This window comes from Cuculus canorus, chromosome 1 (assembly GCF_017976375.1).
Source record: "Cuculus canorus isolate bCucCan1 chromosome 1, bCucCan1.pri, whole genome shotgun sequence".
NCBI classification, from domain to species: domain Eukaryota; kingdom Metazoa; phylum Chordata; class Aves; order Cuculiformes; family Cuculidae; genus Cuculus; species Cuculus canorus.
The window spans coordinates 193,923,190-193,939,178 of record NC_071401.1 but is presented as its reverse complement, the minus strand read 5'-3'; the positions used below and the strand labels follow the sequence as shown (position 1 = coordinate 193,939,178).

Here is a 15,989-nt window from a genome sequence, read left to right as displayed (position 1 = left end):
CACTGAAAGACAAACATTCAGAAGTAAAAGCATCTGTTCTACTGCAATATGCAGAAGCGGAATTAAAACAAAAGTAGGTTTGGCATCTCCCACTTGAAAAAGGTAGCCTTTCTCTCTTCTAAGTAATAGGTTTAGGTGATAGCTTTGTCTTTAATATGGGTGATGCATCTTTTGGGGGAAAAAAAAAAGAAAAAAGGAAAAAAAAAACCCAGACAAAATCAAACCAGAATTTTTTTTAGAATCTCAATCAGTTCCATGAGTTACCATAAGGATCGCTCTGCTAGAATTTTATAATTACAAAGAATGTTCTCAGCTCTTTTAAAATGTGGATCAGACTGCTTCATCCTAAAATGTGGAAGTACATTATACCACTAAACCATTAAGGAAACGTATATTATATGGACATGCTTTGCGCCATGCTCTGAGATGGCACAGACAAGGAAAACATTCCTAGTTTTTATTTATTTGTCCACTGAAAAACAAAAAAAATGAAATGGGCATTGTGACTCTGAAAAATTACAACAGATCCTGTTACTACAATCAAAACTGTAAATTAGAAGGCTGTACTTTTGCCTTGTAAAGGTCACATGGTTAGTTTCACATCAAGAAATCAATTTGCAGTTTCTAATCAATATTCACTTATTTTTCATTCAAGGAGCCACATCATATTGTCCCACTGAACAGATTACTTACTATCTGATCCAGTGGAAGCTGTCCCTGCCCACAGCAGAGGTGTGCAACTTGATGATCTTTAACGTCCATTCCAACCCAAACCATTCTATGGTTCTATATTATAGATCAAACCAAAAGTGAAAACTTCCCTTCACCAAATACTCAATGCTCATACCATCATCAGTTTCAGAACATGATCCTCTCAAAAGCGATCAATGCTATGCATTTGACAATCCAAAGTGAGGAATTCAGAATTAAATAAATGGATACTTCCAGTAATCTCCACTGCAAAAAAAGGAACTCCAGTAACCAGCTTTTTTTCAGTTCTGCAGAGTCTTTTGCTTGCACGGCCATTCATATAATCCTACACCGGGGGAAATTAAACTGCCTAAAACTGAAATGAAATGTCTTACTAAGAAACTCAACTCTCAGCTGCATTTTTAAATAAACCTAATTTTGCCCCAATGCTCAAAAATACTCAAAAATAGAAAAAGTATTTTCCAAATCTTACCATAAAAAAATCCTTTTCAATTGTAGCATGGAATTATAGTGCTTCCTGAAAAAAAAAGGTCTGCTGTACAGTAACACCAGTGCAATAATTTATTTGTTCCATATTCAAGTTTCATAAAGAGATTTTTATAACATGCGTGGCACAAGTTTCATCCGAGTAGGAGAAAGAATAAGAAACTGTATTATCTTTAACAAGATGAACAACCTGGAATTCTTACCAGCCCATACCACTCTCACTAGTTCAAACGGTTCATTCCAACCTCACAAAAATTAAATTAAATCTTTTTAATCTTTCAGGATAACTTGTTCCACTTTTTTCAGGTATCAAGTGTTTGAATTACTTGGAATTCTAACCTTTGCTCACCTTCAAAGAGTAATTTATGTTGGAAGATTCTATTTGAAAAGTCATGGCAGTCAGGAGAAGTCCCTGGTGACTGGAAGAAGGGTAACGTTGTACCCATTTCTAAAAAGGGTAGAAAAGATGGCCCTGGGAACTACCGACCTGTCAGCCTCACCTCTGTGCCTCAGAAGATCACAAAATAGATCCTCCTAGAAGCCATGCTGAAGCACACAGAGGACAGGAAGGTGGCAGCCAGCACACCTTCACCAGAGGTAAGTCTTGTATGACCAAACTAGTGGCTTTCTATGATGGTGTAACCACAGCAGTGGACACCGGAAAACCAACGGATGTGATCTATCTGGACTTCGGTAAAGCCTCTGACACGGTCCCCCACAACATCCTTCTTTCTAGATTGGAGAGATATGGATTTGATGGGTGGACTGTTCAGTGGATAAGAAACTGGTTGGGTGGTATTATTCAGAGCGCAGTGGTCAACAGCTCGATGTCCAGATGGAGATCTGTGACAAGTGGTGTCCCTCAGGGGTCTGTACTGAGATCAGTGCTGTTCAGTATCTTCATCAATGATACAGAGAAAGGATGGGATATCATTCAGAGGGACTCGGACAAGCTGGAGAAATGGACCCCGTGTGAACATCATGAGGTTCAACAAGGACAAGTGCAAGGTCTTACACCTGGGTCAGGGCAATCCACAGTTTCAATACAGGATAGGGGATGATATGAGATTGAGACCAGCCCTGCCGAGAAGGATTTAAGGGTGCTGGTGGATGAGAAGCTCGACATGAGTCTCACAGCCCCGGGGGTCAACCATATCCTGGGCTGCATCAAAAGAAGCATGGCCAGCAGGGTGAGGGAGGGGATTCTGCCCCTCTATTCCTCTCTTGTGAGACCTCATCTGGAGTACTGTGTCCAGTTCTCAAATCCTCAACATAAGAAGGATATGGAACTGTTGGAACGCGTCCAGAGGAGGGCTACGAGGATGATCAGAGGGCTGGAGCACCTCCCATATGAGGACAGGTTAAGAGAGTTGGAGTTGCTCAGCCTGGAAAAGAGAAGGCTCTGAGGAAACCTTATAGCAACCTTCCAGTACCCAAAGTGGGCCCACAAGAAAGCTGGTGAGGGACTTTTTACAAAGGCTTGTAGCGATAGGACGAGGGGGACTGGCTATAAATTGGAGAGGGGCAGATCTAGACTAGACATCAGAAGGAACTTCTTTACAATGAGAGCGGTGAGGCACTGGAACAGGTTGCCCAGGGAAACTGTGGCTGCCCCATCCCTACGGGTGTTCAAGGCCAGGTTGGATGGGGCCTTAGGCACCCTTGTCCAGCGGGAGGTGTCCATGCCCATGGCAGACGGGTTGGAACTAGATGATCTTTAAGGTCCCTTCCAAACCAAACTATTCTATGATTCTGGGATTCAAACCCTATCTGCCTAAGTCATACTGGCTTCAAAGTTGTATCTAACCTCAAAATCAGACCACTAGCTCAGAGCCTGTATCCAGGTCATTTTGTACTGTCTCCTTAGACTGAGTAACAGTGTAACACTGTGGACAAGCTGTTCCAGTGTCTGACCACCCCCACTACCAGAACTCCTCTCTTTGTAACTCAAATATAATGCTTGTTGTCTTATCTTTGTTTATCAACAAGAGAAATGTGGCTCCATTTTCCTGATCTGTGCCAAAGACATTGAGTTTCCCCCCTGTATCTGCCTTTTCGTCTCATTATCGAACAAACCAGTGTCTTGCACTTGAGCCCCAAACTGTAGACAGTACTGACATGCTAAAAGAGGGCCCTCATCCTGCACCTACACTCTTGCTAATGTGGCCTGCTATATAGCTAGCTTTCATCATCACAGAAGCCTACCACTGACTTGTGGGCAGCTTGTCTACCAGGACCCCTCATCCCGAAGTTGCCACCAATGTTCATATTTTCATTTAGTTCTTCCTTATTCACAATCAGTCCAGCAAGGTGCATCTCCAACCTGTCTCCCTGCCGAGCTACAGCTCACTCCATGCTGAGAACTGTCCTCAAAACACTCCAGAATGTCCCTGACTGCATGTGCCCCACCAGAGTAGATATCAAGGTGGTTAAATCCCCCATAAGAACATTCTTATCTACTTCTGATATTGACAGCCTATAGCAGATACATCATGTCATCCTTGTTGGTCTCCCCTCTGACCCTGACCCATTCTACAGCAAAGATTCAAACATTTCAACTCAATCCCTTTCCTTCATCATCCTTTCCAAAGTGCCTTTATGAGACTACTTCTGCTCTTCAGGTATCTGAGCTATCCCACCCCACTTTTGTGCTTCCAACGAGGTCAAACAACTGCATATGGATTTCTAATTCCTGTGCTTCGTTCCCCATGCTGTACATTTGTACAATGCCCACTTGAATCAAAGAAACCACTCAGAGCTTCCACTGTAATTTTGTCCTTCGAGCCCCTGTTCATGCTGTTTCTGCTTCTTGCTGGGTTGTGGTCACCATCCCTGAAGATCCCACCTGAAAGCCCTCCTCTGCTAGGTTACAGGAGCCTGTTAGCAAAGACGCTCAGAAGCTGGCTTCAGAAGTTCTCACCTCCCTTTCAAAAAGAGGTTGTCTTCAGCTTGGACCCATTCAGTGGTCTGGCTTATAGCCTGTTTCTCTTACTGGAGTAAGAGGAAACTGCAGCAGGGAGCTCCTAAACCCGGCTTTGCTGCTAAACTGGGTGTATGAAGAAACTACATTGTCATTTCTCAGGTTTAGGCCAAACTCCAGGACAAGGGTGTAACCAAAACAAACATTCCCAACAAAAAAATCACATTGTTTAATGAAAACAGTAGATATTTATACACAGGCATAATACAAATACACACAATACCATTTCTCAGCAGGCAACACAGTTCCACAGGAGCTGCATTACTACAGAACCTTTTTTCTAGAATCTTAAGCACCTCGTTGTGCAGAAATTAAGGGACCTGAAACTTCAACCATATACCTACAATTGTATCAATTAGTTACTTAACTAATTCTGATTAAAGAACTGACAAGTTGATATTCACCCCCTGACACACAAAAATATACAAAGAAACTACTTTAAAAGATTGCTTATTAATAAAATAGAGGTAATGTTGATAAAGGCAATACCAGTTACCTACCGGCTAAAATATTTCACTCATTATTGGTAGGTGTAACTGCACAGAGGTTAACAGCACACACAAAATCACAGAGATAAATACTTTATTTTCCTGTGGAGAGACTATTTTTTCTTCTCGGTGATTTGATTTTCATAGTAGAACAAAAGACGTTTTGAAAGAACGTGTCCCAGTGAAACGTTTGAACTCTTTCATCTTGTTAGCCCTCCACAAAAACTTAAATACAGATAAACAACAATTTCCAAAGAAGTTTTTTCTTTATAATCTATTTTTCAGAGAGATTTTTGTTCAGCTTTGTAATAATAATATATTATTTCCCACTGTTTTAATGTTTTATTTTCCAGCAGATCTTAAGAAGCATGGTGTGTTAACCAAAACTGTAATTGAATATGAACATCCTTTTCTTACATCTATGAAACAAAGACTCATTGCTTCAACTTTTTATTTTCTAAAGGAGCTCAGGCAACTCCCTCATCAGTGGGAAATACCGATTTTTAAATAGTCAAACAAAACCACCCAGCAGGCAGAAATGCAGGCTATGCAGAAAGATGCTCTTGCAACTCTGCCCCAGGATTACCAGTAAAATTATGTTATCTTATGCATTCATTAGTAAGAGTTCAGTTGAAATATCATCATTCTAACCCTCAGACTGTTAACAATGGCGGAAAAATCTAATGAAAACATTAACAAATCTTACCTGTCGAATTATACTTTTTACACAACGGATGGGAAGACCTTGATAATTGGACTTGATGATCCATTTTAGGAGATGATGTCCAAGTACTTCAAAGACCATACAGACATCTGGGACTTCATTAAGGATAATTTCCAAATAAACTTGTCAATGAGAACAACACAAATATTTGTTTGCATATCGGCTAAAGCAATCATCACCCTGTTTAGAGGGAAAACAGTTCCCCCTAGATGAGAAGAACATGGTATAACCTTTGGTACTATATTTCAATTATATACAAACACATACAAGAACAGCAGAACAAATCTTATCAGTTATTTTTAAATGTTAATAATAGCATTAGGGTGAAGAATGAAATTAATCGTAAAAAATAACTAATTCATTTTAGTTTTGTTTGAAACAGCTAAAAGTACTGATTCAGCCTATTATCTCTAGTTTCTACTGAATTTTAAATTACATGAATAAAAGGTTTAACAACGAAAGACTGAAGCACACTGTTTTAGAAAACGAACCACAATAAATATCCTTTTGATTAGGCTCAATTAAGACTCAGTTGACAACAAAGATTAAAGTAGTAAGAGAACGTATCTCTTGCCACATACACTTCTAACTGCAGAGAATAACGGCAATCACAAAAAAAAAACTTGGGAACAAAGAAAATGCAAAACTCAGAAGCAATATGTAAAAAACGCAATGCCAAGAAGTGCAATTTGACCCAGCATCTACGACTGGCCACCAACAAAGGCCAAGAGTAGATGATCAAGTAAGAGTATCAGGAAAAAACATGATGTAGGAACTTCCAGTGGTTTGTGGTTCAGGGGCTTCCTAAGTTGGAGGTTCTATACATCATATAACTGGGTTGGTCATCTTTCTATTGAAAAAATATTCAGATAGTCAAGCTAATCCTAAGTTTTATCAGCCAGGACATTTCAACAAGAAATTATACAACTTGACTAAACTGAGTTAATCCCCAAACATGAGCCAGGAATGACTTAAATGTCATGGGAAATCAGAAAAAACATTAAAATCTTAGCTACATGACATTATAAAGTGCAAAGAATAATGTAATGCAAAGAAGAGAAAAGGAATGAATTGAGATTTTCTGCAGCAAAATCTCAATGGACAGCAATTAGACAGCCTGTACCTCAGAGACTATTCATAGAGAACTATACTGTTAAGGGAGAAATCTTCCCTAACTTCTCTAAGTTGAGTCTTAGCAATGATCTTAGAGTCACTGTCTTAACTCATGTCAGAAGACTTACTTTGTCTATGGGTTTACCATCTGCATTCTTCTCACATACTCATCCACATGCACAAAGCTAACTGAAGGTTTTAAATCTATATCCCCTATGCTAGAGTTAGAACAAAATTAAAAGATTTCAAGACTGGAGAAAGTTAAAAGGTCTCAAGACTGGTCAAAGCACTTTGTGAACATTTTGACTGCTGCTACCTGTTCGTCTCACTTTATGTTCCTGTATTAGAGGAGAGTCAATAGTCATTTCCAAATCATATCAATCAAGTCTACTCAGAATATCATAGAACTGTTCCATTCAGAAGAGAATACAGTCTTGGTTACTTTACCACACAAGCATTCCATGAACAGAAGTCACGGGTATAGCACACAGCCATCAAAAAGGAGGAGCAGAGCACATTACCTCCGGAGGCCTTATTAACTCATCCCACTTGGTGAAATTGCAATGCTACAGCAACACAGATTTCAGAAAGGCAAGACACTGCAGCTCTCAGAAATGAAATTTAGGAGACCTGCCCACAGTCCTTCAGGCCACTGCTGCTGCAGACTCTCTGATGCACATTCCTGCCATTCCTCACACTTCCTGAAGTGCTAAGCCTCACCAGAAGAGAAAGAGTTGCTGGGAAGTGAATATCCTGAGGCAAGGAAGAAAGGAGGGGGGCCAGAAGGGAGATGCAAGGAGGAACGGCAGAGGCAGACAAAGAGAGTGAGGGTTACAAGAAAGAAAAGTGATGTCTACCTGAAAAAGATGCAATGTTTTCCTGGGAGGACTCAGACAAACTCAAGGCATGCTCAGTACTGGGGAGGCAACTGGGGTAGGGAGAAGACTCAGTGGGAGGAGGCTCAGTGTCTGGAGAATGTACACAAAAATGTGTTTCTTCTCTGATTTCCTATCCCAACCTGAAAAACACTAACCGCAAGCCAGGCTGCCCATAAAAAAGTTTGGGAAAAGTAGTGCTTTAACTATTAGGAAAGCAGGCTCCAGGCTTGCAAGTCCCAGGAACTCCCTACAGCACCACCATCTTAATGGATGAGTATGTCCAAAAAGTCCTACGGCAAAAATAAAACCTGAAGCCTACCCAGCAGCTAGCCTCTTATAAAACACTCTTTGAAGCCGTTTGGGGAATGCCTGAAAGGGGGAAACTGAGCAGAGCAGCAAAAGTGAGAGTAAATGTAACACTGATCAGCTGACAGACTTAAGCACTTAAAATTGCTCTTTCTTGACTAAAACCTTACCTGTAACTATCTACAAACACATTACAGGAGCATTTTGAAATCTGATGTGGATTAAAGCCTAGTTAAGCTACATGAAATAAGGCCCTGGGACCAACACAAAGCACTTCTGAATATATCTCAGTTGTTCCTGTATCAGCAGCATTTAGGCTCTATGGCATTTAACTAATGCTGTATATTCTTCGGAAATAGATTTATTACAATTATTGTAATGTCTGTTTGTGTTGGGAATGTTTCCTTCATTTTTTCATTTGTCTCTCCAAATACTTTTTTCATTACGGGATTAACAGAATCTTTCATTTTAAGAATGACATGCTCAAACATTTTATAAGGCTCTAATAAAAAAACACAGAGCAGTCAAGCATAATATCTACAGTTACTGAAAACTCCAAAGTGCCCAAGCTCAGGAATTCTGTTATTTCCTGAAAAAATCATAATTGCAATCGTTCTAAAATGTACGTGTAGTTAGAAAAACATCAGACATTGTTAGAATCTCTCTGTGTATAAACATTTACTACAGCTCCCAGGACAAAAATCACTGGTTTAATACACACAGTTCAGGCCAACGGCTCTTCACATTCCCAGCTCTGTGCTACACCGTTCTTGACAAGTTTTCCTGTTTGGAAGCTCCATGACATTTTGTGATATCAGCTATCCAAAGGATTCACCCACCTCTCTTCTGTCTTGCTTTAACTTTTAAATGTATACCATAACTAGTGGAATCTAATCAAGCCTCTCTGAAGCATATGTTGTTTTAATTTATAGTCAAGGAACAGATATTTAGTGACTTGCCCAAAGGAAGCTGGAAACAGCAGAGCACGGAAAAATTCTCAAATTACTGCATTTCCCTCAACCTGTTCAACTCAATAACACTACTGGAGCACTAATTAGGCATTTTTTTAAATGGAAACAAATAGCAGCAAAATCTTAAAATCAGTTACCTGCTCCCTCCCAAAAGAACCTGCACTAGAGATTTTCCCTGGAAGCTAAAAAGGAGTTGATCAAATAAGCAATGCAACCAATTGCTGCTCAAATAAGCAATGCAACTCAGGATGCACCAACTGCTCACAAGAAAACTCAAAGCATAAGACACTTGAAACCATACTTCCACTGACGCCTAGGACCTCAACACCTTCGCCTGCAATTTAAATCTGTGCCCAGTATCAGCCCATCCTGTCAACTGCATCTTTCTGAAAAATTTACTTATCAGAAAGGCAAGAGCATCTGCCTTCCACATAAAACAATTGCTGCACTGTCAGAGTTTTAAGCATGAAGGTAAAACTGAAACAGAAAAATGATTATCAGCTGTCCACATTTAATCTGCTAACACAAAGCTATCTGAACCATTATTTTTCACTAGCACACAGTCTCTTTAGGCTTTGTCAACTAAAGTGCTGCATTTCAAAAAGATGAAGTTGGATATCCTTTCAAAATGTTATCACTAACAAAATCTACTCTTCACACTTAAAAATGACTCTCACCTTAATACAGATGTATACATAAATGTAAAAATTAACAATAACTTAAGAACGTTATCGGGAGACTGCTCTGTTAAGCAGATAATTATTTCTATGCATAGTTATGAATACATTTTCTTACTCTATTTCATATTAATGTTTCAGAATGACAACAGCAAGTAAAAATTTCTGATTTCTAAAAATACCTTCAATTACTCTTCAATTGAACAGCTGTCAGCTGAAGAAATGAAGTGCTTTAGTCGCATTATTCTTCCTGAACACAGTTAGAAATAGAGATATTTATCAAACACTACTTAATAATCTCAGCTCATAAATTAAAACTTATTTTTCATGGCACAACAGCAGCAACAAGAAACCCTAACCAGGGTTCTCTGTCTCACCATATTAAGCAATTTCCTTGATCCCATCATTTACATTCAAGTTGAAATGACTACTGGCAACTGTATGCTTCATTTTAATTTGGTGATAAAACCTATGAAAAAAAGCAGACTATACTAACATCACTTATATTTAAGCAGCTTTCTACCATGCTAGCTGACCACAGAAGCAACTCGAAAACAAATGAAATTGGGACAAAGGGAAGGCAGTTAAGACCCAACACTGTAACCGAGAATACTTGTCCCCACACACTTACTCTCACTCATCACAAACCTCAAAGCTTTAATAAGTAATGCCCAGAGACAGCTGGATGGGATGAGAACTGCTTGCACACTTCTCCCTGAAAGGACGTTTTCTAGCAGGACGAGAGTTGGTGAAGATCACCTTAACCTGATCTGCTGAAGACTGAAGGTGTATCACCAAAATGAACTCAGTGCTAAGCTCTCCAGAGCAGAAACTGCCTCTGTCTGGTACCACAACACCATGAACGACAAGGTCTGCTATTAGGGCTCCAAGACACAACAAGCATATACATAAATACCAGCTGTAACAGTAAACGAAAGCACAGTAATACAATAATGTGCTAATATATCTAAACTAATTAGCAAGGATAACTCACTTTAGCTCAATTCTAAAATCAAATACATTCATAGACTCAAAATTTTCCCTGTTAACAATACTCAGTTCCACCTTCCTGTCCCTGCCCATGGCAGGGGGTTGGAACCAGATGATCTTTAAGGTCCCTTCCAACCCAAACCATTCTATGATTTTACAATTTTACTTACTCCTTTCTTTGACTTTTTTTTAAAGGAAGTATTCAAAGGTAAAGCTTTAAACTTTGCCAAGAAAGAAGTTAACAACTGGTCAAATGAGACTGATGAACAAGAGAAGAATCTCCATGCCCTCACACTTCCCAGAAGGAAAAAAACCCCAGCTTTTTCACAACACTGACATTTCCTTTTTCTTTACCAGTCTAGAGCAAAGCATGTTTCCTGTAAGCCTCTGCTATCTTTTCAGTTAAAGTTCAGTTTTCAAGTAAACTATCTCTAGTTCTAGCAGACCATGACAGGATTCACAGGACTGTTTTGTATTTTGCGTTGTGGTTAGAAAAGCTAAGCTACTTTCACTCTGGTGAGTACTTTACACACTGGCGTAACTCTTTGCACCTACGTATGTTTTGGTGTTTCTAGATTACAGATTTAAAATACAACTATCTAGAAAAAAAGTCAGAATTAAATGCTTACTTATTTCAGCAGGTATTTTTAATGAAGATGCCATGTTTTCAAAAGGATATGAATTCCATTCATTCCAGAAATTTTGAAGTCATCAATTAGCTGTACAACCATATCCTTGTTGGGATCATTAGGGTCACTTTCACGAACCTAAACCAAGAATGTGAAAAGTGATATTTCAAGAGAAGAATCACTTCAAAATAATAATGTTAGATTTCCACATGAAGTTAAACAACATCTTGGAGCTCCAGAAATCATGGTAATTCACAATAAGCCAGGCATTCAGGGAAAAAAAATCTAAAAAAAGTTTAAAAACAATATTCCCCTACATTTTTAAAATTATTACTATTATTATTCGTATTGAGCACTGTATTGCATGAGTGATACTTACACATTTGAGCAACTTTATTTCATCCAAGGCTGTCTCTGTATAATGCTGGGCACTTTTTACAACTTTCATTGCAACAAACCTTTTCCCTCTTGAAAAGAACAAAAACATTTTCAACACATGCTCTGACATACGCTGAAGGCTAAGAAACTTTAACTAGACTATTTCATCACCTAATACATTCTAGAATAAAACACTGAAATTACACAACCTTTTAACAATACTCTTAACAGTCTGATTTATTGAATATTTTGTTTCCTTGGTACTAATATCTTTAAAACACTTACTTGGTTACACGTTTTACCACTTAATCAAGGTATAATTATATTTTTTCATTAAAAATAAAACAGAAATAAAAACATTAGCTTATGCTCATGTGTTCAAGACCACATGCAAATTCAATAAGCAAAGCTAATTTGTCAAAGAAAATACACTTATTTCTACAGTATTAACCAAGAGCAAAATAAAACTGCAAACATCTTTATGCATAAAAAGACAACAAACATTTACATAGCTTTATCATGCATGTAAAACAAAAGTTACTGCAAATATATTAAGAAAAAAGTGAATGAAAATAGTTTTCTTACTGCATATCCCAGCACAGCCACACTGTAGAGAAGTGTCCCCATCCTAACTTTCTAATAACGTGGTACCGGCCATTGAAAAGATCACCTATTTTCACTGGATGATAGCCTCCTTAAATGAAAAAAAACAAGTAGAAAAAGAATATTCAGAAAACAAACAATAATTTCCAGGTCTTCAAGTAATTCTTGTAGCATAATTTTTCATCCTCAAATTGTCCTGTACTAAAAGGGAAATAAGAAGAAATTTTACTCTCATGTTAAAAATTCTGCCTTACTTTGCCTGGAGGAAAAATACTCATGTCCTGTAACTACTGCAGAGTTTATTCACCCTTCTCTCGTATGGCTTTTATTTGTGGCAATATTACCATCTGTTCTTAATTTCCCCAGGCTCATCTTCCACTTCACAGAGAGTACAGAAAAGATCTAAATTTCTTTATCATTTTTCAAGCTACTTCAGTCCACATATTTTCAATGACTGCAGAATCTCAACAGATACCATTTTAATTTCAATTTGCGTTCTGCTAATAAAGGCAGCAATAAACTACTTCCTGAGAAAATGTGAAGAACATTGTAGACATCATCGATGCTCTTCTGCTTGGTTCCTGATCCAGAGCAGCAATACATTTTTCTCATGTCTAAGGTTCTTACAAAGAGAAAGAAGAGAGTGCAGGCAGCTACAGATGTTGTCTGAACTACTTTTTAATTACTGAAGTCTGCAGTCCTAACTTACACCACTACACCGGTCCTCAAAAGTCCCATTAGGCAGAAAGGTCACAAGGACAGAGCAGGCTGGAACTCCCTATTTCCAGGCAGTGTGAGGTGCTGTAATGAAGCTTTTTGTTTCTTTAGTACTTTAAGAGGCATTCTTCTTCCCAGTCAAACCAGAGAAGACAAGTGATTGCACAAGATTATTACTCAGACCTTAACACGTCAACAATAACATCAATTTTGCCTAAACTGCTAACAAATAATAAAGCCACCCCGTGCAACCCTCTAGGACACCAGCAGCAGCACAGTTGGAGCAGCTGTCAAGGAATCACCACTTTGGTTCTTCCCGGTGCTTCGCATCAAACTCAACTGTCCTTTGGCAAGATCCTTGGTTATGGAGCATTCCACTTAAAATTAGGAAAACCTCAGACTACTTTCTTCAAGTTGCTGTATTTGTTTTGAAATCCCCTGAAAATCTTGTCAGGACTGGTGCCAAGCTGAGAAAACAATGTGAGCTTCTACTTGATTCCTTGGATTTAAAACAGGAACCTCTCATCTTTTTAACTGTGGAACAAATAAATCAAATCTGGATATAGTTACATCCTTTCCTTGTTAATAACATCTTTTGCCTTAACAGAAGTTCAAGAGTTTGTGAACTCTTCTCAAATGCTTCCAGAGCAGACTAATAAATTTAACACAAATCTACAGTAGAACTATAAAAATTACATAGTCAACAGACCTGAAAAAGCTTAAAAAAAGGTATTGCTTTGGTTGCTGTTATGTCTAAATCAAAACTTCAAAATATACACAGCTTCAATATTTGTACGTGAGGGCGTAACTTCAACCTCAGCAGACACTCACTGGTTTGCTCACAGCCTCAATCAAAAGCTGACCTTTCCCGCATGGCTGCAGCTGCCCAGGCTCCCGCATATAATATCACTGGCAGAGACTTCAACAGCTTGGGCCAGGGCACCAGGGAAGCAGCGCTCACAAGCGTTCATCCTGGCAGGGATCAGTCTGAACCAAGGGGTAGCAACAAACAATTTCAGATGGGCAGTGTAAGTCTTGGCTGCACAGCACTGACTTCTCACACCTCCCTGCCCACCTGTGTGCCAGTTTACACCACTGCAAGAAATGAGTCTGATGTGCATAGGTAGGCCAGACAGACACACAGAGCGCAGTTCCAGCTCCCCTAGCCTGGCAGTACGGTATGGAAGTTTCACCTTTTCCATGAAAATTTTGCACAGATCTATGAAAACTCAAGTATGACAACAACCTTTACACTTCTAACCCACGAGAATTGTATGCTTACTATCACACGCAATATTTCACTTCACAAATCATTAGGTACAGAGACATCAAGATTTTCACTTAAAAAAAAGCAAAAGAAAAAGAAGGCACTAGGTCAGGAGCAGTACAAGGCATTACAGCAGGACTGAGACATATAGACCTAGTGGAGGATTGAGTCCCAGGACTCCCCTTCTCTCCATTATAGGGAAGAAAATGTTCATGCAAAGCTGCCAGGACAACTCACCTGGCAACCCAAAAACATACCTTCACTTCCACCACTGAACTGTGTCAGCCTCAGTAAGAACATGCAACACTGCCAAGTGGAAACGCCTTACTTTTCAAATTAAAAAACAGATCACTTCTGGAATACCTGACCAGATTTGCACTCAAGGAAGGGGGAACGAGACACATGGATTTACTGAGAGAATAAGCGTTGACTATTATGCTCTCTAGTCCATTTGCAAAAAGAAGCCATATCAGCCACATATGAAGCCCATGTCTAGTGCAATTTCATTATTACAGAGATTTGGCTGAATAACCTCACATATACAAAACCATACTGATACAACATTAAAAACAAAACTAAATTTTGCCTAATTTGAACATCCTTGAAGTAACAGTCGATGAAAATATTTAAATAACTGAATAAATATAATCATATTTTAAGACAGCTACTGACTGGTTTGAAACTAAAAAGAATTATTACCCCTCGGTAAACTCCATCCATAAAACTCTATCCAGGATGATGAAGTGATAGATGCAAGTGGAAGGTTAAGAGAACATGCAGCAATTCTACCTTTCCATGAAAAGATTTGCATTTGTGAAACAAATCAAGACAGCTGACCTGACAGCAAGAATTACATAAAACACTTCCACAGAACTCACTATCACAGTATCATTTCTCCTGATCTAAGTTTTGTCTTCCACATATCATTGCACAAAAACAGTGAGAAGTATGAAACATTATTCTCTGTATAATCATTGTTCCTTTTGCAAACAGATAGAACTAGAAAATATGAAAAATATTTAACACCTAGTTTTAATATCTATGATATACAACAGAGATTTTAAAATTAATCAATACAAAAATTTCTACGTTGTTTTACAATTTTCCTGAATATCTAGCCCCATTAAAACATTCCTTAACAGTTACATAGCGGCAGATATATATGAAAATGCAATTCATGCAGCCTTTTGCACTGCCAGAAGGGTGTATGTGGGCCTTCAACTATGTAAAACAATGTCCAGAAGTAATTAATTTTTTTACTATACAATGTATTTGGGGTTTTTGACATGTTAGCAGCTTAACACTCAGCAATGAAGAACTGTAATACAGGTAAACGTATGTTTCTAGAAATAGTTTAGGTAAACAAGTGCCTCTTAGGCCTCCCCCTCTGCAGACATAGTTGTGCTTCAAAGGGTCAAAAACAATCAAAAACTTGGGACAGTTTCTTCCTATCACAGACAGAAGAGACAACACACTACAGAGGAAATCAAAGACACCGATGTCAAGTTAATAAAGTGTGGGTTGTAAAGCTATTTTAGTGAAACCTACATATCGAAGAGCAACATTATATCACAGTATCACAGATTCATGAAATTGTCCAGATTGGAAGGAAGCTTAAAAGTTTATCCAGTTGCAATGCCTCTGCCATGGGTAGGGACACCTTCCACTGGATCAGGTTGCTCAAAACCTCAACCAGCCTGGCCTTGAACTCTCCAGGCATGGGGCACCCACAGCTTCTCTGGGCAAACTGTTTCAGTGCCTCTCCACTCTCACAGGAAAAGAATTCTTCCCAATATCTCATCAAAATCCCCTCTCTTTCAGTTTAAAGTCATTGCCCCTAGTCCTATCACTACATGCCCTTGTAAAAAATCCCTCCCCAGCTTTTTTGTAGCCCTTTCAGGTACTGGAAGGTTGCTATAAGTTCTCCCAGAGGCTCCTCTTCTCCAGGCTGAACAACCCCAACTCTCTCAGCCTGTCCTCATATAGGAGGTGCTACAGCCCCATTGATCATCTTTGTAGGCCTCCTCTGGATTAACTCCCAACAGGTCAATGTCCTGCTTATGGTGGGGAC

General features: G+C 38.9%; 1 protein-coding gene across 7 annotated transcripts in view; it reads right to left on the bottom strand.

Annotated features, from left to right (window-relative positions):
- The window catches only part of SRPK2 (SRSF protein kinase 2), a 147,269-nt gene that overhangs the window by 32,577 nt on the left and 98,703 nt on the right, over positions 1-15,989 (bottom strand). For 6 of the 7 annotated variants that reach the window (XM_054056401.1, XM_054056402.1, XM_054056400.1 and 3 more), the window contains 4 exons: positions 11,917-12,025; positions 11,333-11,420; positions 11,004-11,091; positions 5,372-5,478 (listed from right to left, as the gene is read on the bottom strand). In XM_054056401.1, the coding sequence (XP_053912376.1) occupies positions 5,372-5,478; positions 11,004-11,091; positions 11,333-11,420; positions 11,917-12,025 (392 nt within the window). The other variant, XM_054056403.1, reaches the window with a different exon arrangement.